The sequence below is a fragment of the Apteryx mantelli genome, chromosome 10 (genome assembly GCF_036417845.1).
Source record: "Apteryx mantelli isolate bAptMan1 chromosome 10, bAptMan1.hap1, whole genome shotgun sequence".
NCBI lineage: Eukaryota > Metazoa > Chordata > Aves > Apterygiformes > Apterygidae > Apteryx > Apteryx mantelli.
Genome location: NC_089987.1, coordinates 23,556,087 through 23,579,635, shown reverse-complemented (window position 1 = coordinate 23,579,635; position 23,549 = coordinate 23,556,087). Strand labels below are relative to the sequence as shown.

The following is a 23,549-nucleotide window of genomic DNA, read 5'->3' as shown; positions in this document are numbered from 1 at the left end:
GTGCGGTCCTGCAGGTGCTGGCGAGGCAGGGGACGGCGCAGCCCCCGCTCCGGCTTCGAGTCAACACCTTCAGTGTCCTAAAAGCAAAGCTGGAGATTCGGAGGGAGCAGCCAGCAGCCCCGCGCACCCCTGCGGGAGCTAAAACCAGCCATCAGGCCAAAAAAGAAAAGGAAAGCGGAGCCGGGCGTCCGAGGTCGGCGGATCCCAGCCGGCACCCCGGGCGAGACGTCCCGGCAGTGGGGTACCGTCGCCTCCGGGATGCGCCGGCAGCGCTGAAGCCTCGCCGTCTCTCACGCCACAACGTCCGTAGCACCGCAGGCGGGCAGGTCCCGGGATGGGGCTCGGCACCGGCACGCCGTCACACGGGGACCGGCCTCAGCTTCCCTGGAAAGGAGCCCCAGCGGGGTTAGGCCGCGGCGGAGGTGGCCGGCACGCGGGGCCCGGCTTTTCGGCACCCCCGAGGCCCGAGCGGCCGCCACCGCGGCCCAGCCAAGCCCCCTCGCCATTAAAGCGTGCGCCGAAGCGGCGCCCTCCACCGGCACCGCTGCCCTCGGCCCGGCTTCCTCGCTCGCCCGCCCGCACTCACCTGGAGGCCGGGGCTGCCCCTAATTCACGCTGAAATCAAAGGGGAGAGAGAGGTTCGTCGCCGGCTCGGGGCCGGGCCCGGGCGGCATTTTGGTCCCACGTTCCCCCCTCCCCGGCGCCGCGGTTCAGAGCAGCGGGGCGGCTTCCGCTTCGCTCGCAGGCCTCTGCCCGCTGATTAGCGCTTGGCCAACGAGCCGACTGCGCAGGCCGGGGCCGAAAGCCTCGTGCGAAGGCGGCGGGACCCCGGTCCTGCCTGCCGGTGCCGCCGGTTGGGGAGTGGGGTTGTGGGGGGGGGGTGGCGCGGCCCCGCTGCCCACCTGAGGTCTGGAGCTTCCTGCGGATGGAGGCGGCGCGGGCGGCGGGCGGCCCCGGGCTGGGCGCCGCGTGGCCCCGGGCGGCGGGCGGCGCGGCCCCCGGCGAGTCGCCCTGCGGGGGGAGGCGAGGGCCCGGCGCCCGCTCAGCCGGCAGCACCCACGGCGGCAGGAGCTGCCCAACGGCCCCCGCCGCGGAGAAACGGGGGGCACAAAACACCCCCCCCCTCACCCCGGGAGGGCGCCGGGCGGCGCGGTTACCTCCAGCTGCTCCTGGCTGGGCCAGGACGCCAGCTCCGCCTTGCGCGACACGGGGCCCAGCTCCACGGAGCGAACCCGCTCGGCGAACTTGAGGGAGCAGAGCGTCTCGCTGCTGTTCTTCTCGGCCGGCGACACCTGGGGCCGGAGGGAAAGGGGCGGCGTGGGGCGCTCCCGCTCCCCGGCGGCACGCGGCCGTCGCGCCGTTTCGGGGGCTGCCGGGCCGCTATTATTAACCCGCCTCGCCCAGGACAGCGCCGTCCATTTGCCCCGAGTTCATCATCCGAGTCAAATATCCCCCTTGTAACCACCCCCCCTCCCCGTCCGCCCCCGTTGGTTACAGGGGGCCTGCGCGTCCGGAAAAAGGGGAGCCGAAAAAAGCGACAGCAGGTGGCAACGGTTCAGCGGCTCCCCCAAAAGGGAGAAGGGCAGGCACAGGCATTCGGGGGATTTAGGGCGAATTCCTGGAGCGCAGGGGCCGGAGGAGCTGCACGAGCCTGAAACCCTCCCCGGCACGGGAGGGGACGGCGCATCTGCCCCGCACGAGGACACCATGCCCGTAGGGCACGGAGATGTCTGGGGCATCATCTCGAGATGGTCTGCTTTCCACCGGGTGCAGGACAGCCCCCGTGGACAGCCGAGTCCCTTGGTCCCTGGCCAAACTCCGGCTGCCAGTGGGAGTGAGGATGGGCGCTAAAGCTCATTTTTCTCCAACGGCACCCTCCTACACCTAGCACTTTAGCGGCCAAATTTTGTTCCCAGCCTTCACCACCATCGCCCTTGCAGGAGCCAGACGGGAGTTTTGCCAGTGCTCCGCGCTCAGCCCCGGCCCTTCCCGCGCCGGGCGCCCGCTGCCCCTACCTGCACCATCATGAGGGTTTTGCTGTCTCCGCTGAGGGAGTCCTGGAGCAGGTAGGTGAGCTTGGAGTTGCGGAAGGGCACGTGGCCCTGCCGGGAGCGCAGGGCGTAGATGACGTCCCCCAGCGCCGACAGCGACTTGTTGATGTACTGCGCCTCGCGGAGCCGGCTCCCCTCCGCGCCCGACCTCCCCACCCGCTCCGATCCGGCCAGGTCCACCAAGTTCAGCTTCCCTAAGGGCAGAGACCCCCCCCCCCACCCAAAAAAAAAAAGAACACCCCCCCGGGGCACACGTCAGGGCCGCGGCGCTGAGCCCGGGGTGCGCAATGCGGGTGCGACCCACGCGGGGTGCCAACCGCGCTGGGACCCGATGCACCGCAGTGCGCCGGCCCGGGCGGCCCCGCGCGAGGCCCCCACCTGTGGTGCGCAGCCCCGTGCTGCGGTCGAGCCCGCGGACGGTGACGATGAGGAGCGCGTGGGAGCGGGAGCTGTGCTCGTTGAGGTTGGTGCACTCCGTCGCCCGGTTGACGTGGCCGAACTCGAAGACCTGCGAGAGAGGCCCAGGCGCTGAGTCCCCACGGCCCGGTCCCGCCGTACGTGCGGGAGCCGCTGGCCCCGGGGACGTAACCTCCCACCTTGGACGGCACACGGCCGCCCACCGGCGTGATGAGAGCTGTCAGGTCTCAGCCTAGGCACCACATGGGAATGGCATGGCGGCTGATAGGCAGGGTGAAGCGAAAGCGAAGCAGGGCAGTCTGGTATCCTGCTAATCCCCCCAGAGCCACCCAGGCCCCAAACTTTTTTATTTTTAAACCCTCGGGGGCTCACACCGGGAGTTGGGGCCTTCCAAGCTCCCCGCGCGCGGCACCGTGCTTGTCACGCTACAGCCAAAGCCCTATTTTGGGCGCCGTTGCTCCCCGGCACTTCACAAATGCTCCCGAGGCTGCAGGGACCAGCGACTCCTGCTTCTCTCTCCCTCCGGCAGCCCTGCCTTCCCATCCGGTTATTTTTGCGAATGGGGACAGAGCAGCCATCCGTGCGCGGAGAAAGGCGGCGCGGGGACCCGCTGGCCGGTCTCACCTTGTTGATGTCCTCCACGCTCTGCACCCTGAACTCGGTGAGGCCGGGCACGTAGAGCTGCCCGCTGCCGTCCGGGCACAGCTTGATCTCCAGCTTCTCCTGAGGCTCCTTCCCCAGCAAGTCCCTGCGGAGAGGCGACCCCTGAGCCTCCCGCAGCCCCCCCCACTTGCTTTGCCCCCCAAACGGCTTCCTCCGGCCCCGGCGGCTGCTCCGCCAGGCGCTCGGCCAGCTCGGGGGCAGCGAGCCCAGCCAGGAGCAGGGCGCGGGAGGAGCCGCTTCCTCCCGGGCTGTTCCCGAACCTATTTATAGCAGCCGGCTCTCATTCCCCGCCGGCTTCTCGCCCGGCCGCGAGACGCGCTAACGCGGAGCAGACGCGCGGCCCCTGCGCTCAGCCGCCCGCTCCCACCCGGGCCAGGCTGCGCTCGCCTCTTTTTATTCTTTTATTACGATCTTTTATTACGATCTTTTATTACGCACAGCCTTTTCCATCACCCGGAGCTGCGTTAACCCCTCGGTGCCCTGCTGCCGGCGCTTCTCCCCTCTGGACCGGCCGCCCTCCTCCCACTGCCGTCCGGGCGGAGAAGCGAGCAGGGAAAGCAAATGTTTTTCATTCCCTGAGCTCCTCGTTTACCGCTTCTAAATATAACGGCCGGAGAGCCCAGGGCAGAGCAGAAAGGCGGACGCCCTCCCCGCGCGGCCCTTAGGGAAAAAAAGGGGCAGGAGCCGGGGCGGCGGCGGGAGAGGGAGCAAGCGCGGTTGCCATCCGAACGGCCTTGGCACAGCAAAGGAGCCGTATAAGTAGAAGGTGGCCAAGGAAGGGGGGGTTGGGAGCAATCCCAGCCGAGTGCTTGGGAAAAAAACAAACAAAAAAAAACCCTCACGCGGCCAAATCCACTGCCCGGAGCACCGGGAACAAAATGTACGGCCAAGGAATAGCCGTAGGGCAGGGCCTCTGCGGCGGCGGCTCTGCCCGTCGCGGAGGCGGAGGAGCAGCGAGCGCCCCCGGGAAGCGTTCCCGCGCCTGAGCTCGGCGCGCCGGCGGTCGCCCGGCTCCCCGGCCGCTACCTGAGCGCCTCGTTGTAAATCTCGGCCACGCTGACGGTGATGCCGTAGTCCCAGTCGGCCGCCTTGCCGCGCACCTCGGCGAAGAGCAGCTGCAGGGCCCGCTGGTTGATGCCTGGGTTTGCAGACGTTCCCTAACGGGACCGAGAGAGAAGGGCATGGAATAAAAAAGCCCCGTTGCAGTTTTTCCACGCCGAGGACGCAGCCAAGCAGGAGGAAAGCCCGAGCCGGGTGTGCATGATTTGGCAGTACGTCCCCGGTGCCGACAGCCGGGCTCACAGCGAAGCCCACGGGGCTGCATTGAGTTTCCACCCCAGCCCGTTCTGCCAGCAAATACCGCCCGGGGCACGACTAGCGCTCGGCCGCTCCGGCTCCCAGGTCCTCGGAGCAAGGGCAGAGCGGTCACTTGGGACTGACACTTATTGACGTAGGGACGGGGCCACCGGCAGGACGCCTGCCTAGAGGGGCGGCGGCGCTGAGCCGTGCGAGGCAGCAGGCAGCGCGGGACGGCAAACCGAGGAAGAAGAAGGGAGGCGAAGCCAGGCAACTTTACCTCCATCGTGTACGTTTTGCCTGCCCCCGTCTGCCCGTAGGCAAAGATGCAGACATTGTAGCCGTCGATGCAGGAGGTGACCAGGGCCTGAACCTCTTGAAATACCTGTTGGGGACAGGGGAGCATCCGAAGGCTTTGCCCACACCTTCTGCAGGCACCGTGGTGCTGAGCAGCACCTTGACCAAGCTACGGCAGCGCTGCTGGAGCCGACACAGCCGTACTTACATCCTCCTGGGTTGCTTGCGGGGGAAAGACCTTGTCCAGCTCAAAGGACACCTGCTTCCCTTTGTGCATTAGGTGCAGCACAGCGTCGTCGTCGGGGTCGAACGTCACCGCATTGGTCGCCTCCGCGCCTTCCCCGTCCTCCTTCGTTATGGGACGGACTCGCCCAAACACACGGATGTTGCCTTTAGGAGGAAAGCAGAGACCAACTCAGACTCCTGGTTCATCTTCTCACCTCTGGATAGTCCCACCGTCTCCATAGGCACTGTCAAACGTCGCATGGGCTTAACACAACCTCCTCGACCATCTTGCCCCACCACAGCCCCAGACCCCCAGAGATGGACAGCCAGGCCACACGCGTCCAGAGATGACCGATGAGGTGCTGCTGGTGTCTCCTGCTCACCTTTGAGCCGCACCAGCTCGTTGTGACACTTCTTGCGGAGCTGCAGCTCCCTGCGGTACTTCCTCAGGAGCTCCCGGTTGGTGCTGTTCACCTCCTCGATGGCTTGTCCAATCTGCATGAGACAGGAGGTGGTCACGACCCCCGGCACGGCCATCCCAGCCCTCCCACCTCCAGACCGCTCCATCCTCCCATGGAGGTGGAAACGGAGGAGGACGTCGCCTCCGGCTCCTCCGCGCTGCCCGGGGGGGGGCATCCGCAGGGGCCTCACCTCCAACCTGGCACTCCGCAGGGTCTCCTGGAGGAGCAGGGGGAAGTCGCGGACCTGCCGCTTCAAGCTGTTGTAGTCGTTGGTGAGGGTGCGGAGCGCCGGCTGCAGCGTGAGCAGGTTGGTCCGAACCCCTGCGAACACAAGGCACACGTCCCCCCGCCGGCGCTGAGCGGAGGCCGGAGAGATCCCAGTCTCCGAGCTGGGGCGCTTCCCAGGGGATGCAAAGCCCCGGGTGCTCAGCCGGCCCCGCGCGCGGACCCGCTGCCCCCGCTCACCCGCCAGGTTCTCGTGCACCGCCTTCATCTCCACTTGAGCGCGGGAAAACGCCTCTTCGATAGCTCGGTTCTTCTCGTCCTCCATGGCCTGCATTTCCTCCAGCATCTGCCCGTGCGCCCGCTCCAGCTCGGCCTCGTACATCATGATCTGGCGAGGGGAGCGGGCAGGCGGTGAGGCCGCACCACCCCGCTCCGCTGCGAGCGCAGCTCCGGCCGGGACGCGCGACGGGAACCCTTTCCGCTGCCTGGCTCCCGCGACGCCCCGAGTACCTGGGCGCGGAGCTGGGCGGCCGTCTTCTGCGAGCTCTGCAGCTGCTGCTCCATCTCCTTCAGCACCTGCCTCTGCATCCCCACCTGCTCCTGCAGGTACTGGTTTCGCAACTGGCTCTCGCACAGCGCCTGCTTCGCCTTGGACGACTCCACTTCCACCGTTTTGATGATGTACTGCGGGAAAACCAGCCCGGACATGAAATGTCGGGACACACAGTGGCCCGCGGGGCCCGGCGTGGACCCGGGGGAGTTAATTCACAAAGATTTAGCAATTTTCACGGGGCCGAGCACACCACCCAGCCGGCGGGCGTCACGAGCCCCGGCTCCCCACCGCCTTGCACGTCCCTGACGGCCGGGAGAGGACATCCCAGCCAGCTGGGCCGAGTTTGGGCAAGAGCGACTTCCCCGCGGCGCTCACCTTGATCTGCTGCGGCTGCGACTTGAGGCTGGCGATGGTCTCCTGGCTGTCGCGCAGGCGCCGGCTGAGCCGCTCCTCCTCCTCGGCTTTCTCGGCGAGGGAGTCCTTCAGGCGCAGCTCCACCTCGGCCAGGCGGTTCGTCTTCTGCTGCACCTCGAGGTCCAGCTCGGAGAGCTTGGCCCGCGCCTCCTCCACCTCCCGCTGCAGCTGCGCCAGCCGCTCCTGCAGCCTGCCGTTCTCCTGCCGCGCCAAAAAAAACACCCACGGCAGAGCCGAGGCCGCCGTCGCCCCGCCGGGCGCCCGACGCCACCGCCGCGCCGCCGCCGCCGCCGGCTGCCTCACCTGGACGTGCTCGCAGGCCAGGCACGGCGCCTGCTGCCGCTGCTGCTGCTGCTGCCGCAGCGCCCGCAGCTCGCCCTCGCAGGCCTTCATCTCCTGCCGCAGGCGCTCGTTCTCCGCCGCCAGCAGGTCGCGGTGCTTCTCCAAGTCCGTGCCGCCCTGCGAGCGCGCGGGACGGAGGGGGGGAATAAAAGAAAAATCACGCCGCGGCCCCTTCCCCAGGGATGCCGGCTGCACGGGAAAGAAATTCCCGCGGAAAGCAACGGGCCTCCGTTCCCCTCCCTCGGCCGGGTTAAACGGCGACAGGACCAACGGGAACGGGTCGGGTCCGGCGCCGGTGCTGCGAAGCCACCCCGTCCCGCTAAAACCCCCTTGCTTCCGCCTCGAATGGCCCAGACCGCGACAGCCTCAAAGCGCTCACCAGCTCCGAGCGGAGCCTGCTGATTTCCTCGGCTTGATCCAGGAGATTCGCCTTCAAATTCGCCACCTGGCAACACAGGCAGGGTCAGCCGGCGGGCTCCGGGCGGCCCGAGGGGGCGAGGAGACGCACGCCACGGAGAAGACCCCATGGGAAAACGTGAACCGGTCCCGTTTCGTTACGGCGGAGCAGCAGAGCATCGTTCCCGGCGGCGATTTATTCCCTCCCCGCAGCACCCAACCGCACCGCGGGCAATTCCTCGCCCTAGCTCCCGTTGCTGCCGCTCGCCCTCTCTCTGCCCGGCTGGTTCCCTCCCGGAGCGGTTTCTCCTCCAAAAGCGCTGGATCGCACCTTCGCTACACCTTCGTTTTCTGCCATGCTGTGAAAGCCTGATTCACACGAGCCGATTAAAAGGAGCGTTAATGAAAGGCTGGCTTCTCCCTTACACCGCAGGGATAATTTGTCCACCTTGAGTACTAGCAGAAACCATTATTAAAGAAGTAACATCTGCTCTGGAGGAAAAAAAAACAAACAAACAAAAAAAGACCTAGCCGAGCCCTATCCACAATTGCGTTTGAAGAGCCCAAAGCGCCTCATCCTGCCCTTGCAACAGAGCTTTACTTCGCCTTCTCTTCTGTTGCTGCTTTTTTTCTTTCTAGGAAAGTCGCCTCGGAAGAAAAAGGGCGAGCAGAAGCTCTTCGAGAAGTCAAAGCGTCGCGGGAGGATGCTCCCGCCACGCCACCGCTCCGCACGGGATGCCTGCCCGCCGCCTGCCCAGGCCTGCTCAAAACCAGGCGGATTCTAGCGATCCCGTATATTTATTTTTTTTCCTGCCTTGGGTTTGCATCTCTGCTCCTTCCCTCCCTGCTGCAGAAGGCAGAGAGGCTGCGGAGAAAAAGCTGACTGCAGTTATTCAAATTAACTGCTGCAGCTCCCGCTACAGCCGCAGCGCGGGAACCGCCGGGCTTCCCGTCGCAGGGGCTGCCCGCGGGCTCGACGCCTCGCCGGGGGCCTCGTCCCCAGCTCCTTCGGCCCGAAACCCCCTGCCCGCACCGAGCGCGTCCTCCCCGCTGCCCCCGAATCCCCGCTCTGGCCACGGGAATCGGGGGCCTCCCCGACGCACGCGCGGGAAGAGACGGTCAGCGAGAAGCCGCGACGCTCCTAAATCCTCCCCCCCGCTCCGAAACCGGGAGCAGGCTATTGCCCCGTCTGCGTAGCCGGCCTTTTGGAAACAAGCAGGCCTCCGCGGAGCATAATTTAGGAACTGCTGATTTATAACAAATGCAAACGCGCTCACATCGTGCTGTAATTAATTACGAGAGCTTATTAAGCTTCTCCTTCCCGGAGCTGCGAGAGCGGCGGGCGGAGGGCGCGCAGCGCCGGCGAACGCGGCCCGGGCGCGGGTTTTCCAAGGCACGTTTCGCGCTCTCAAGGCTACGAGCCCGGCTCGAAAACAAAGCCGTTCCCTCGGCGAGCGTTGCGGAAGCGCCATCTGGAACGCTGCTCCCGCGCTCGAGCCGGGAGAGTGAAAGCAAGCAGCACGCTGCCACCGGCTAACCTGTCCTCCCGGCTTGCTTTGGAAAAAAAAAACAGTTTCCAAACCCAGCAAGCTGGAATATATAAAAATATCAGCGTGCACATAGCTCATATTGCGGCGCCTCATGCCTTGCTGGCTGCAGGTCAGCTTGGAGTTTAAAATAGCGTTTGGAGGGGGGGGGGAGCGGCAAAAAGACCGGCGTTAGGAGTTTTTATAGGGAAGCTGAGGATCTCACGAGCCAACGTGCACCTCGGAGCCCGCCTTGCACGCTTCCAGCCGCCGTCACGTCCCGCCAGCGCGCCGTATGCGCTTTAAAAGCGAAGCCCGTAGACAACCACTCGTTTAACACCCAAAAAAAAAAGGAAAGAAAAAAGGGAGCTGCGAAGGCATTTGCCAGCAGTACGCCCAACATCCGCAGCAAATCGCACCGGAGAGGGACGGCTCATCTCTGCTCCCCGGTGCCGGGGTGAGGAGGAGCCGCCCCGGCCCTACCTGCGCCTCGTCGGGCACCTCCGGCCGCATCCCGCTCCCCGGAGGCGACGGGGACTCTCCGGCGGCTCCATGGGGTGCGAAGCGCGGCCCCGCCAGCCGCCAGCCCTTGCGGCGCCGCCTCGGGTTTCGTCGCCGGTCCCCGCGCTGGGCAGTCGCCAGCCTCCCAGCGAGCTGCCGCGCCGGCGACTGGCTCCGGCAGCCGGCCGGATCCTGCCTGCGCTCCCGGTTGTGTCATGCAGACTACACCGACCAAATCCAGGACAATTACAGCCACCTTTTTGACACCCGCGGAACAAGCAAAACCTGACTGTAATAGCTCCCACAGCATCCGCATGCAAAGCCTTTTATTAGCAGCCTGCATTTCAATCTCCCTGCAAGGAAAATGTCCTCGCACCGAGCGATACGTCTCTATTGCTACAGTAAACGTTTAGGGGTTTAGCTCGGGGAGGCTGAAAAGGGGGTTTTGTCCTCAAAAGCAAGGCGAGGTTTTTGGGCTGGCTTGAACATCTGCTATTCTCCACTTGGCGCAATCCGCTCCCTTCGCCGCTTTCTCCTTCTTAAGCGCCCGACGCTCTTCTTTAACATTCACTTTTTACTTTCTGACTTTCGAAAGGTCGCTAAAATTAATTTGGTCGGTCGGTTTTACAGGCTTATCCTGGTAGGGCTTCCTTGCGCCAGGGGAGGACTGATAATCGCACCAGAGCTCCGCTTCCGGCTCTCCCGAGCCTGCGATGCCCAGTCCTTACAGGCCATGTCCCATCAAAGGGCCCGCGAGTATTCGCCCGCGTCGCCGGAGCATCACAACAACGTCAATTGGGCGATCACAGCCATCGCAAGGAAGGTACGACGCTGCTGGGGCCGAGCGTTGGGTCAGCTGAAGCCAGACGGGCAGCCACGAGAGGAGCTCCGCGTATTCTAGCTCCCGGATCCCTGCTCTCATTACTAAACATCCGAGCTGATTACAGCAGGCCAGCAGAGCAGATGCTCCGTGCTGTTTGTCCAGGTCCTAAACGCCTTTCAGATGCATCCCTTGCTAACAGCGTTGCCTCAGGCGTTGCGTGCAAGCACATTCAAAATGCAGCACTCAAGCTGAGCCACAATTTACGCTTGGAAACCTTGACTGTGCCTCTCTTTTTTTTCCCCAGCCCCATCCTTCCCGTGCCTGTGCAATACCTGGCCTTGCAGCTGGACGGACACAGCGATTTCTTCGTTTTCCCGGGCGGAGAGTTTCTCCTGCAGAGCCAGCAGCTCCTGCTGCAGCCGCAGCTTCTCCTCCTGCAGGTGAGCCATCGATTCGACCATCTTCTGGATCACCGGGAACTGCCGCGTTGCCGGCAGGCTGGCGCGTTTCCCACTGTAAAGCCTCCCGCCTGCAACGGGAAGAGCGTTCAAAGCAAAGGCAGAGCAGGTCGGGGAAGCCTGTCTCCGTGGGGAGGGGGGGCATCAGCCTCCCAGCACCAAGGTGGGGGGTTGGGCTGAATGAAGAGTCCCCACACAGGCTGCAGTGGTGACGGGGATCGCAGGAAACAAGACTGGCAGGAATACTGCCCGTCCAGGGACTATCTACCACCCTTGCAGAAGGATTGCCCATCCAGGGATGATCTACCACCCTTGCAGAAGGATTGCCCATCCGGGGACCATCTACTGCTCTTGCAGAAGGATTGCCTGTCCAGGGACTGTCTACCACCCTTGCAAAAGTATTGCATGTTGGGGGACTATCTACCACCCTTGCAGAAGGATTGCACGTTGGGGGGACTATCTACCACCCCTGCAGAAGTACTGCGTGTCAGGGGACTATTGACCACCCGTACATGCAGTGCTACAGATGTGTTTAAGCATGTGTAGAATCAAAGTTGAGGTATCCAAGGGGCCAGTGGAGGAAATCCTGATTCATCAGCATGTTAAAGAACGGTCCGTACACATAATGTCAAGCTCGCTTCTAGACCGAAAAGGCTATGGAGACAAATGACAGGCGGGGAGCCACATCCCAAGCACCGTGACGCAGACCGCGGCCGCTGGAGCAGACCAAGGTGCAACGCCCGAGAAGCCACAGTGGCAATACACCACGGTTTTGGGGCTGCTAAGGGAAAGAAGGGCTCAGCTCAGCCCGGGAGCTTTGCCTCTTGGCCAGGTCCACGCTGCAAAGCCCGCGGGAGGGCTGGCTCAGAGCCTCGCACGGCTGGTGTTTGAACCTGTGTTTCGGATGGGAGGTATCTCCATGACAGGCCTTCTTTGCAGTTGCATCTAACCTGCCCAAATGCGATGGCTCGGGAGGGACTATCGGGGACCAGCCCTTATCCCGTATCAGTCCTCCACCCTCAAAACAGCTCAACGCACGCTAGCAACACATCCCGTTCCCTTCCCCGGACGGGCTCTAGAGGCAACAACTACCTGGCTAACATTTGCAGCTTCAGCAGATGCCGCAGCACATCTGCAGATGCCAGCAGAGATGCTGGGCATCTAATGCCATAGAGCAAAGTATCTGCTGGGGTTTTTTTTTTTGCGCATTTTCAAAGTGTAGGAAGCAACATCACACCAAGATATCTAAGAACACGGCTAGGAAGCCAAGCTCTCAGCAGATGGGGTTGGCCGAGCGGAGGTTGGCCGCGCAGCCCCGGTCGGGCCGCTGCGCGTTATATGTTATGACACAGCCCAATTACATGACGAGATGCTGTTTTCTACGGCGCTGCCACCTCACTCCGATAACAACTGCCTTCGCTGCATCACTCTGATTCATCCCCACAGCTCAATATCCTTTCTTCTGAATGAGCAGGTGCTTGTGGAAAGATGGTATGTGATCATGTTATTAAAGACTGCATCATAACACACAAACATAATGGAAGCCAAATTAAAATTATATAGGTACCCCGAACAGCAATCTCGCCTAATCTTTGTGCGCTTGGCTTTATCACCTGCCTAATATCATTTTAAACATAGTTTTCTGCGTGCATGATAGTCATTGGGGCTCACAGAAGCCTACCTGGACATACATCAGAGCCTACAAAATTAATCCTTAAATTACTCGGTAGTTCCCAAGAAAAAGGAGCCAGTCCTGACTCATTTCCAACGTGGGGCTGAGGCTCCAGGGTGGTGGGAAGAGCAACTGGGCGCCCGCAGATCCCGCCGCCAGGAGCCCAGCCGGCCCGCGGCCCCTTCCCCTGCCCTGAATCCGATCCACGGCCAGCGGGAGCGGCGCCGTCCCGAGGTCTGAGCGGCCAGAGGTGACGCTGGGAATCACGTGGCTATTTGCCATAGCCGAGGCGAACCTGCTTTATATAAAAACGTTTGCAATGCCAGGAGCTGCCTGGGCTGCGGGACTTCGTTGGGCACAAGCCACAAACAGCTGGGCCTTCTGGGTTAAAACATGCCCGTGCGAAGCAGGCTTGGTCGCCCTGCGTTTAAAGGAGCGAAGGAGCCAGCGGAGAGGGCAAAAACATCAGACAAGTGCCGGGATCTAGGCAGAGCTCTGCTCTCGCTCCCGGGTGCAAGCACGGGACCACGCAGCAATATTTTCGTGCATCAGCTTTTCTGAGCGCCCCGGTTTCTCCCGGGTGCCAAAGGGCCAGGGGCCGCCCCGCGATGGGAAACGCGCTGCAAAACGACCGTGCAAACCCCTTCCCGGCCTCCCCCCACCGCCGTTACCTGCTTTCTCAACGCTCATGGTGGGGGCTGCCGGCGTGTCCCGCGGCGGGGTCCGGCGGCGGGCTTCTTCCCGCGGCGGCCGCCCCTCGCGCGCCGCCTCCTGCAAGGCCTGCGGCCGGGACAAGGGACACTGCGTGGTGCTGCCGCCGCCAGTGTAACCCCCAGCCCCGGCACCGAAACCGCGCTTGGGTATCGCCGCCGGTTCGCCTAAGACCCGCCGGGCTCCCCGTCGCTGCTGGCGCCTGGCCCCGCGCTCCGTACGGGCTGCCGGCGTCCCGTTTTCGGAAGGAGCGAAGCGGGGGGGAGGTGGCAGAGGACGGAAGAAGCGAGACTTTTAATATAAGGAAAGGAAAAAAAATGCAAAGCGCTCGGTCACGGTGCCGGGCGGTGACCTCGGGCTCACGCGCCGGGCGATTTTGGGATCGCCGTCAGGAGGGTCGGACCGAGACTGGTGAGAAAGGGGAAGGAAAAAGAGCGTAGCCAGAATTAAAGCAGACGGAGCACATCGGAGTCAAGAAGGAAGCATTAAATCATCGAGCTCCTCTGCCTCAGATCGAGCCCAGGACAGAATTACTCCTCCCTCTACGTTTCAGGGTGTTCGTCCCACTTTGCTTCAAATGACCCAGGCGTCGGGTCTCCGCGACTCTCCGAGGACCATTGCACCTTGCTCTAGGAGATTTTAGCGTCAGGAAGCTTCAATGATGTTTGGCTTTAAAAAAATCTTACAGATCCTCTCTTTGCCGGTTGCTTAGACCCTGCAAAATATTGCTGGACGGTCCCGTATCTCCACCCTCCGGAGTATTTTCGTCAAGATAAACTCATTTTCCCTCACCTTGATCACTTCGCTTTTGTCTGCGTCCTCTCTATCCCGCCCTAAAGAAAGCCCTCGGATTGCACACAGGGGTGAGGGCGAAGTCCTCGTGCCGCCTGGCACTTTGGACTTCTTTGGCACGTTGTGCCAGCCTCCGTGGGACAGCCAAACGCTGTCCCCCCCACCCAGTGCTCTGCACCGGCAGGTCATACGGCGAGCTGATTTCCAGCTCGCTCTCCAGGGATCATTTAATGCCACAAAGCACCAGTCAGAGGCACCCGATCCGATGGAGCATCATCTCCGACTCAAAGAAGCCGAGAAGGAGGGAGAGGAATACAGGGAAGGTCAAAACCACCTGCATCTATTCTGTAATTCTATGCTCACCGGCTTGCGGGGAAAAAAAAAATCTATTTTTTCTACGGCAGAAAAGCGCTGGCGGCACGCTTTCCAAACGGCTCATTAGCCAAGGCTGCGTAATTCCTCCCTACCCCGGTCAAAAGTTCCTTTTCTTATTTATATCTCATCTAGGAGCACGTGGCACCGTTCCGTCAGCGAGCAATGTCAAAGCAACAGGTCTCGCGCTGGCAGAGGGAGAGCGAGCGGCGAATACTCGTTACAGGCCAAATGTTTCCGAATGCAATTTGGAAGGAGGAGGCAGCACAAGCCCCAGAGAGCAGCCGAGACTGGAGAAGTTGCATTTCTAAGGTGCCTTTCATTTGAAATTCCAGAAGGCTTTTGCTGCCGGGAATTCATTAAGGCTTATTCAAGGCGAGTGGGAGATAACGAGGTGTTTTCCTTCCTTTCAAAGGAGCAGAACCGAAACGGTTTGCCCCAAGCCCCAGATGAACTGGTGGCAGCAACGTAAACAGCAGCCGGGTGTCCTGACGCTGGCCCCTGCCGCAACCTGCCCCCATCGGCAGCCCCGCGTTCGAGGCAGCGCCGCTTTCCGATCTCCTCCCTGCTCCCAATTCCTCCGACAACGCGGGTCAAGCAGAGCCATAGCAAAACGGCCCCGTGGTCCGATCCCCCGCAATTTGGACGCCCTTAAAACTCGCCGGGGAGCCGGCGCGTGGTTTCCTCCGTCGCATCCCCCTCCACCGAGACACGCGAGGGTCGGAGCGGAGCGCAGCGGGAATCACGCTGTTAGAGAGGAAAAGCTCCAAAAAAAAACCCCCCGCAGCGCTGAAACCTAGGTGATTAGCTGAACCCTCGAGAGAGGGGAGAGCCGCTCACGGGGAGGGCGGCCGGCAGCTCCCCGAAAAGACACCGGAGCGGCGAGACACCCCGGAGGAGCCGAGCTCCGGAGGGCTCGTCCCCGTGCTGCCTCCGGTCCCGCAGCCCCGCACTGGGAGCGGGGATCTTCTAAACCGCCTTTTAAACGGCTCAGCAAGGATGCGGGGCGTCCTTCCCTGCACCCCGAGCGCACCCCGACTCCCCGAGCTCCGTCCTCGGGGCGGCGACGCTTGCAACCAGCCCCCCGCCGGGTATCGGTGGAGAGAGCGGCGCGGTTTTGGTCCCCCAGCTCTACCTCCGCTGCATCGAGCGTTTCTTACCTGGAGGGTCAGGCAGAGACCGCGCGGACTCGCAGCCTCCGGCCAGCTCACGCGGAGGATTTTAGGCTGGCCCAGAGCAGGCGACGCGGGAAGCGGGGCGGAGGCGTCCTCCTCGCTCGCGGTGGCAAGGGAATCCTGCCCGCGGCCTGCGACAGAGCGAAAAGCGCCGCTGCACGAACCGGCCGCGGACGAGCGCCCGGGCGGGACATGGCCATCGAACCAGCCGCGCTCAGCAAACCCATCGCCGAGCCCGGCGCGGCTCTCGCCCGGCTGCACGAGTCTGTGCGCCCCGAATATGGCCTCGGCCATGGATATCCCCCCTCCGGTGCCACCACGGAGAGGAGCGCGGCGGGAAACCCAGCCGGGCTGCAGCTGCCGAGCCAAGGCGGCTGAGCCCTGCCAACTCATTGCACATGCCCCCGGCGATGTGCGCGTCTTTGAGAAAACGAGCGCCAGAAAAGGATTCAGCGTTATTAAAAACGCCGGCAATGTCAATCGGAGGAATGAAGCCTTCGGGGTAAGGCCGGTTGGCAACGGCCAGGCAGGGGAACTCAAATCGCGGCCACCCCGTCCCCTCGCGCGACTCCGCTTCCCGCCATCCCATCGCCGAAAAGCTGCCCGACCTGGCTCGCCCGGCCCCGCAGCAAAGCCTCATCGAGCAGCCGGTTTCCGCCGGAGGTTCCCGCTGCCGGTGGCCCGGACCCGCCAGGGTGCCAAAACCGGACTGCTTCCCGCGCACCGTCGAGCAAAACCCCCCGACGGCCCCGTGCGCAGCGGCGGGGGGCGGCGCGAGCGGCGCTCGGCCCCCTTCACCTCGCCGAGCAAGCCGGCCCATCGCTCCGCGCCTCCCCTTCCCGGCCCGTCATTAGCCATAACGACGTTTCACAGGCGCTGGGAAAATGCAGCGTCGGAGCGGCGCGCCGGCAGCCTGGCGCGCGAGCCGAGCGCGGGCCGTTTCGGCACCTCCCTCTCCCCCCGCGGAGGCCCCGGGTGGAGGGAAACCGCAGCGGACACCTCCTCCGGCCTCGTCCCCGGCCGCCTACGGAGAAAGGAATGCGCCCGGGCCGGCGGGCAGCGAGGAAGCAGCGAAGAAACCCCGTTTTCGGCCTCTTTGATGCCGACCAGTCGTACCGCCTTGCGAAGGCGCGTCCGCGCTCGCTGCTAGCCGGAGCGGCCTCCCAGCGCCGGGGAGGAAGCAGCCCGCAGATAAGCTGCTGCCGGCGCTCAGGAATGCAAACGTCAAAGCCAGCAGCCAAAGAGCCCAAACGGCCCGGGCGTTTGCAACCTGACCTTTTTTCCAAAATCCAGCTTTGCACGGTCGTTCCCGCCCTGCTGCCGCCGCCGGTGACCCTGGCGCCGGGAAGCGCCGGGCAGAGACGGAGGCAGCAACGGCTGCCGCCTCCCAAGCAGGCAGCGGCAGGTTTCGACAGGCAGCTCGCCGCTCGCCTGCGAAACGCGGCGGCGGCGAATGCAAGCGCTCAGCCGGACTCACCTACGCGGCCCGCGCGCCGCGGCGCGATAGCGAACCCTCCCGAGGAGCCGGGGCGAAGGAGGAGCAAGGGCCGCCGCGTGGGCCGCCTGCCATGCGCATCGCTCCGCTTTCTTCCTTGCACGTTAAATTTTAACCTTTCTGCCCAGGTTGCTCCCCCAAAACGGGGGCTAGCTAGCGCTTTGCTGCAGCCGGCCCGGGAGCGAGACAGAGGCACCCCTGGGTGCTCGGCCCCCGGTTACCTATGTGCCGGCTCCCGAATGCGTTTCTCGGCACCTCAGCTCCGACAACTGGAAAGAAATGCGAAAAATGCGGGCTTGCTGGTTCTCCTCGGCCCAGTGCGGGAAAGGGCGGGCGCGAGGGAGGCTGAGCCCGCGGGGAGGGGACGAGCCGCCCCGCCGCACTCACCCTCCGCGCGGAGGTCCCTTCTCCGCCACGCGGCGCTCGCGGAGGGTCCCGGCTCCCAGGTCTCGCGGGATGCGATCATGGCACAGGGGTCCCAGGCAGGGCGGCAGCTTGGCGCCTACGGACGAAGGCAAAGAAAGACGTTGCCGGCTGCCTTGGAGTCGAGCTGGAGATATTTAAAAGCCCAGGAGGCGGTATTGTGGTGAACCACGCCAGCAGTAACGTCCCCGGCTCACTTCCTAATCCCACATAAAGTTGCATCTCTCCAGCTTTCAGGACCAGGAGAAAAAACCAGAAAATACTAAGCTTGCTAAACGCACCCAGAGGATGTTATATAAACTGTGCCTGCAATTAATTGCCTCGTTTCTGTATCCTTTCCAGACTCCTCCAAAGGCTGAATGTGATTTATTTTTTTGCAAACTTCAGGGCTGCGCGCTCCCCGGGGCGACACCGAGCGCAGGCCGGGCAGCCGCCAACGGCCTCGTCCCGGCTCGCTACGCGCCCAAGTTTTTAGCCCCGACTGCTGCGTTGGGCCCCGCCGCGGCGAGGGTGACACTGTGCCCACCCTGGTTTCTCCGCCAGCGCCTCTCCGCTGTTCCCGGTGACTTGCCAGTGCAAATGCCCGCTTGGAGCAGAGACCCGCGGCAGCTTTGCGGGTGTCCCCCAGCGAGGAGGCTGCGGGTGGGCACCGGGGGCACGGGCAGTCCCGGGGCAGCTGCTGCCTGCCGCAGCGGTCACTTGTTGCTGCCTGGACCCGGCTGCTGCGCTGCCGCCCGGTGCCCGCCGTCTGCCCGGGCGGAGCGCGGCCCCGGTCCCGGTCCCGATCCTGGTCCCGGTCCCGATTCCAGCCCCGGCACTGGTCCCGGTTCCAGTCCCGATCCCGATCCTGGTCCTAGCCCTAGCCCCAGCCCCGGTCCCGATCCCGGTCCCAATCCAGATCCCAGTACCGGTCCCGATCCCAGCCCCGGCTCCGTTCTCGATCCCGGTCCCAGCCCCGGCCCCGGTCTCGATCCCAGCTCCCGCCGCCGCTCCCCGCCCCGGGGGCTCCGTGCCCGGCCGAGCACCGCCCGCCCCCGCGGACAAAAGGAGCCGCAGCCGGGGCCGCTGCCCGCTCCGCCGGGGCCACTCACCGGGCGCGGCGCGGCGGCGGCAGCGGCGGCGGCAGCGGCGGCGGCAGCGGGGCGGCCAGCCCCATCCCCGCCCTCCCGGGCCACTTCGGCAACGGAAATGAGGAACTCCTCCCCCGGTGCCCGTTGCCATGGAAACCCCCGAAAACCCCCAGCGGGCGGCGGAGGCGGGCCTCCCTTCCCCCCCCCCCCTCCGAGCGGCGGCGGGGCCGGGGCGGGCGCGGCGCGGCGGCGGCGGCGGCAGCGGCAGCGGCGGCAGCGGCGGCGGCAGCGGCAGGAAGCGGCGGGCAGCGGGGCCGGGGCGGGGGGGCACCGCGGCGCTCCCAGCCCCCGGGGCAGCCCCCGGCTCCCCCCTCCACGCACCCCCCGAGGTGACGCCCGGTCGGGGTGCGCTGCCCAACGCCGGCAGCGCGGCCCGCTCGCCCCGGCGTAGCCTGCGGGCAGCGCTCCTGCCCGTCCCTTCTGGGCACCCCCGGTGCACCCCCACAGCAAGGTCGCCGCGACCCGAGCAGAGGGGGGGCCGCCTCCCCAAAGGCACGGGCCGCATCGGCGCGCCTGGCACCCGCCGCGACCTTTCTCGCCAACACAAGGACACAAGTCCTGCCTTTGTGCCTGCGGGGTCCCGGGCGACCCGCGGGGTCCGACACTGCGGAGCCGCTAAGGGGGAGCTGGATGTGTTCCCGCGGCGGATGTGCCGGCGCGTTGGGCCCTCATCCCAGCCCTGGGCCGCTCTAGCTCGCCGTAATTATAAAGGAGCCGCAAGCCGTAACGAATTGCCGCTTAACGCTCTGCATCAGCACGAAGGTGACCCGGGCTCACGCAAAAGCGTTAAATTGCGCCTTCGCCTTCCTCCCCGCCGAGCAGAGCTCCGCTCCAAAACGCTGCCGCAGCCCTGCTGCGCTCGTGTGGGGCCGGAGAGCAGGCTGCCAGCGCAGCAGGCAATTTCCCCTGCTTTGCCCCAAAACATGACCTGGAACTGAGTACAGAAGAGCTTAGCAAGAAAAGGTGCAGAGAGAGGCAAAGCGGCTGCTAGTACGCGGGGGGAAAGGGAGCGTGGGGCAGAGTCCAGCACTGCGCAGCCGCTGGGCAAAACGCTTATCTCCACCGTGGTGAAAAATGAGAAGAACGTGGACAAAGCACCCACGCGTGCACGGGGACTCCGCCGCTCGGTAACGAAGCGCTTGGGTTGGGAATTAGCTTGTCAGGAGCAAAAAAATAAATAAATTCCAGCTTCTCTTTTGTCCCTCCCGTCCCTTGTCTCCTTCGCAAGCCGATCAGATGCCCGGTGCTGCCCGCTCACGTATGACCTGGTGGTTTGCCGAGAGCCCCGGGCTCTGGAGATGGGCCTGAGACCCAGATCTCCCAGGGAAAACTATTTCTATCCGGTGGATGTGAAGAAAGCAGCAAAACATGGCCTTGAGACCTCTCAAAAGGCTCTTGTATGTAAGTGAATAGAAAGGCTTTTGTATTCGCGAAGAAAAGGTTCCATTTTAGATATTTATATGCATTTCCAGTGCATGATTTCTATCTATCTGTCTCTATTGCACATCTAATTACGATGCTAATCTCCGATTTGGGAGACGCACGTTACTCATGCTTTGTTAATGGTAATTAACTGGCAATACCGGATATTCCCCACAACAAAATGTGAATCGGCATCTGCGGCTGCAGCAGGCACCCACGTGCTGACAGCTCGCTTCCATATGCCCACGGCTGGCACCGTGCTGCCTACCCGCTGACGCAAAATTGAGGGTTACCACCAAAGCGGGCACCCGAACCTGCCGCGCCAGCGGGCACGTGCCAGCGCCGGCATCCCTCCCCCAGCGAAGGCCTTCGCAGCGACGCGTGGGAACGGGGAGGCCGGGCTTTCGCGGCGAGCCCCCGCGCCGCGGGGCGGGTGCTCGGCTTGGGTGGATGCGGGCATGCGCTTTTTGGGCAGAGCTGGCGCCCATGCCGGCCGGCAGATGGGAAGGGGGGGGGCAGAGCAGGGTGGCGTTTGCCTGCAGGAGCCCCTTGCCGAGGCGGGTGGTGGGGAGCACCCCGTGGCGGCGGCGCGTCTCCGCCTGGCGAGGTATGCGGAGATGCCCGGCTGGACGGTCCCGCCGAAAAATGCCCATTTTAGAACAAAAATCTGGTATTGTCGGAAAGAAAAAAAGCCCTGTCAGTCAGTGGAGAGTAATGAATGTGCTGCCTACATGCGCCAGAGAATTAAGCTAATGCCTCCTTTCACCTCCCACACGGCCGTACTATAAATCACAGATTTTCACAGACTTCTCTTGGATGCTTTAGGGAGCAGGATTCAGCCTTGTTCATTCAGCTCCGGCTCCAGCCCAGCGCTTCCCCCCCGGCTCAGACTGGCTCTAAGAGCAAAACGAGCCCCGGAGCTGCCTTGGGTCCACTCCATCGCCAGCCGCCTCCGCACCCTGCGACCCGGCGCCTCCCTTTTCGCTCCATCGTGGCTTTTCTTCACCTTGCCGGCGCGCTGCCCTCTGGGTGGACGCGTAGGCACACGCGCGTATATACGTATCCGTGTAGGCCCTGAGCAGCAAAGCGCGAAACGTATATCCGCAGGGCGTGATGCAGTCCGAAATCTGCCGGTCCCCCTGCAGTCCCGCGCGGCTCTTAATTTCTTTGCCGGTCCAAGGACAAGAGAATGTGATAGCAATCGGGCGTGCGGCTATTAGGAGGCTCTGGGGGAAGCATGAAAGCAATCTCTCCTGTGTCTCCGCAAGGAGGCAGGGAAAGTCGGGAAAAACCCCTCCTTCAGCGCCGCGGAGGGCAGGCGAAGGAGGGGGAAGCCCCGGCGAGCGGCGGCCGACGGCCCCTCCGCGTTGCGGGGCCGCTGCGGCGAGCGCTGCCTGCCGCCGCTGCCTTTCCCGCGTCGCCTTTTGCGGGACCCTTTCCTTCGGCACCATCAGCTCGACCCGCGCCTCGTCCCAAAGCCCTACGTGGAAACACAGGCTGGGCCAAAGCATAATAAATCTGCTGCCCGCAGACGGGGAGCAACTCCGTGCATCTTACGCAGCGTGCACAGCTCCGGCACGGCTCCCCAGTACGAAGAGACGGGCGACGATTAGTCGCGTAGGATTTGCCTTAACGTCCTCTCATCCGCGCGGTTCATTCGGCTGCATTCGTGATAGCGTGGGCACGTGACGGGTTTCCTTATGGATTCCGATAGCAGCCGCAATGCCGCATTGCTGCTGCCTTAATTTATGAGCTCTCCGGGTAAAATCACGCTCACGCAAATTGCTCTAAGCAGCAGGTAATTTCCTGTCTTTTGAGCGCGCCAGGTTTTTCACGGCGTTGCAATTAGGCAAGGTGCATAAGTTGTATCATTTACGGCAAATAAGTCTAAATTAACAAGGCGGCCGTGCAAATTCCTCGGTTCGGCAAAACCGCTCGGGGACTAAGCGGGGCGCGGAGTTAGATGCACGGGGCGGATTTGTACGCCGGCCGCCGTGCGCGGGGTTTTCGTTCTTGCCTGCTAGACACGCGCTGGGCCTCGGTGCCTCTGGCAGCCCCCTCCTTGCTCGCTCCCCGAGCACGGATGCTTTTTCTCCCCCGTCCATGACCATTTTGCAAATGAAAAAGGAGACGCCGAGGAGCTCGGTGCATCGCCCTAAACACCAGCACAGGAGGATGAAGCTTCCGCAAACGGATCCGGCCACCGATGGGGACACCGAGATGGGCTTCCCACCCCTTGACCCGAGCCCAGCCTGGCCACCCAGCAAGGCTCTGCTCCTCCATCTGTTCGACCTCCAGGGGAGGCGGAAACCCCGGCAAAAATTTAACCCCCCCTCCCCTCCCTAGGAGCCACGTGCTAGCGGCCGTCACCAGGCCAGGAGCCGCAGACAGGCACCTACCTGGTGCCCCAGGGGTATTTGGACACTCCTTGGAGAAAATTCCCACCAGGAGAATGAGACGCAATGAGAATTTATCCCGAGGGAGCAATTAATTGCAACCCAGCTCGTTATTATAATTTGGCTCCTCCTGGAGAGGCCCGAGCGCAGGGATTTCTCACCGTGGCGGGAGGCAGGGTTTGCCAAAGCCCGCGGAAAACGAGGAGCAGAGGGATAACCCCCCCCCCCCCGCCGCCACCGCGTTGCCGCCTCATTATTTCGTGCAAAAGCTATCTGAGCTCTTTAGCGAGTTTTAATTAAGTCGTCGCAAGCTCCGGAGAAATTTGCGCTCGTCTGAAAGTTCGCACACGGAATTAATTAAGCCCAGCGGCTCCCACGCCGCCGTAGGGCCGTTTCGAAGGCGGCGCGGGAACCCGGCCCCGGGGGGCGAGGGGGGGTCGGAGCTTGCGGCCAGCCGCCTGCGCGCACGTCGGCCTCGGGACGGCGGCGATTCGGGCTCGCCGCCGCCCCTCCGAATTGCCCGCGGGCGACGCTAACGGCAGCCGGCGCGTTTGGGTACGTGCCCAGCTCATTAAATACACGGGTCGCGCTTGCAGCTGGCGTAAATTTGTGCAGGGACCCGGGAGCCCGATGCATCGGGATAAATCAGTCGGAGCCGTAGCGGCGAAGGGGAACTATCGCTGCGGCCCCCAAATCAACGCGCCTGCCGAAAATATCGTGGCGGGGCGGGGGGGAATCCGCAAACCGGGCTCAGCTGCTTTCCGTCCCCCCCGGCAGGCTCAGAGCGGCACGAATTGGAAGAGACGAATATTTCGAGGAAGCAGGATGGGCCCTCATGGATTTAAATAGCCTTCCCGCTCCCCGGCTTTGCCTGCTCGGCATTGCTCTGTCTGCAAAAGCTGGCAGCGAGTTCCTCCCAGCGCCCGCCGCCACCGGCTCCTCACCTCGAGCTTTTCGCGGGCCCCCGGGGCGATTTAGCGACCGTCGCCTGTTCCTGCTCCTTCTCCTCCGCGCGGCAGCGGCAGCGTTCGGCAGCTTTTGAACCGCAGAGCTCCCCAGCCGCACGGAAACGTTATCCTCCCATGCATTATTGACGCCTGCTATGGATAATGGATGCGGCAGCGCCTGCGGCCTGTGCCAGCGGCATTCGGGACTGTGTTCTCGCTTCTTCTGAGGTGCAGGTGAGACGTGGAAGGAAACCGTCCGCGATTTATAGGACCGAAGGCCGTGCGCCTTATCTTAAGCGTGATCTCGTGGCAGAAAATGTGCAGCGGGAGATGCAAACCGCTCCTGGCCCAGCACGCGACACGGCC

At 63.6% G+C, this 23,549-nt stretch overlaps 1 protein-coding gene across 4 annotated transcripts; it reads right to left on the bottom strand.

The window, feature by feature from the left end:
• Window positions 1–277: 277 nt before the first annotated feature.
• On the bottom strand, window positions 278–18,184 carry KIFC3 (kinesin family member C3). Of its 4 annotated transcripts, XM_067302740.1 has the most exons (21): window positions 17,253–18,184; window positions 15,356–15,501; window positions 12,992–13,100; window positions 10,523–10,719; window positions 7,324–7,389; window positions 6,906–7,061; window positions 6,564–6,803; window positions 6,146–6,319; window positions 5,876–6,023; window positions 5,601–5,731; window positions 5,333–5,444; window positions 4,933–5,114; window positions 4,708–4,812; window positions 4,158–4,288; window positions 3,093–3,216; window positions 2,430–2,559; window positions 2,016–2,245; window positions 1,158–1,292; window positions 903–1,011; window positions 587–615; window positions 333–384 (listed from the first exon to the last, which is right to left on the bottom strand). In XM_067302740.1, the coding sequence occupies exons 1-20, from the start codon at window positions 17,329–17,331 to the stop codon at window positions 611–613; spliced, it is 2,709 nt and encodes a 902-aa protein (XP_067158841.1). In that variant the 5' UTR covers window positions 17,332–18,184; the 3' UTR covers window positions 333–384; window positions 587–610. The 4 variants fall into 4 exon arrangements, with proteins under 4 accessions (XP_067158840.1, XP_067158842.1, XP_067158843.1 ...); XM_067302739.1 differs by lacking the exon at window positions 587–615 and having other exon boundaries at window positions 278–384; window positions 17,253–18,183; XM_067302741.1 differs by lacking the exons at window positions 587–615; window positions 7,324–7,389 and having other exon boundaries at window positions 278–384.
• Between the last annotated feature and the right edge of the window lie 5,365 nt (window positions 18,185–23,549).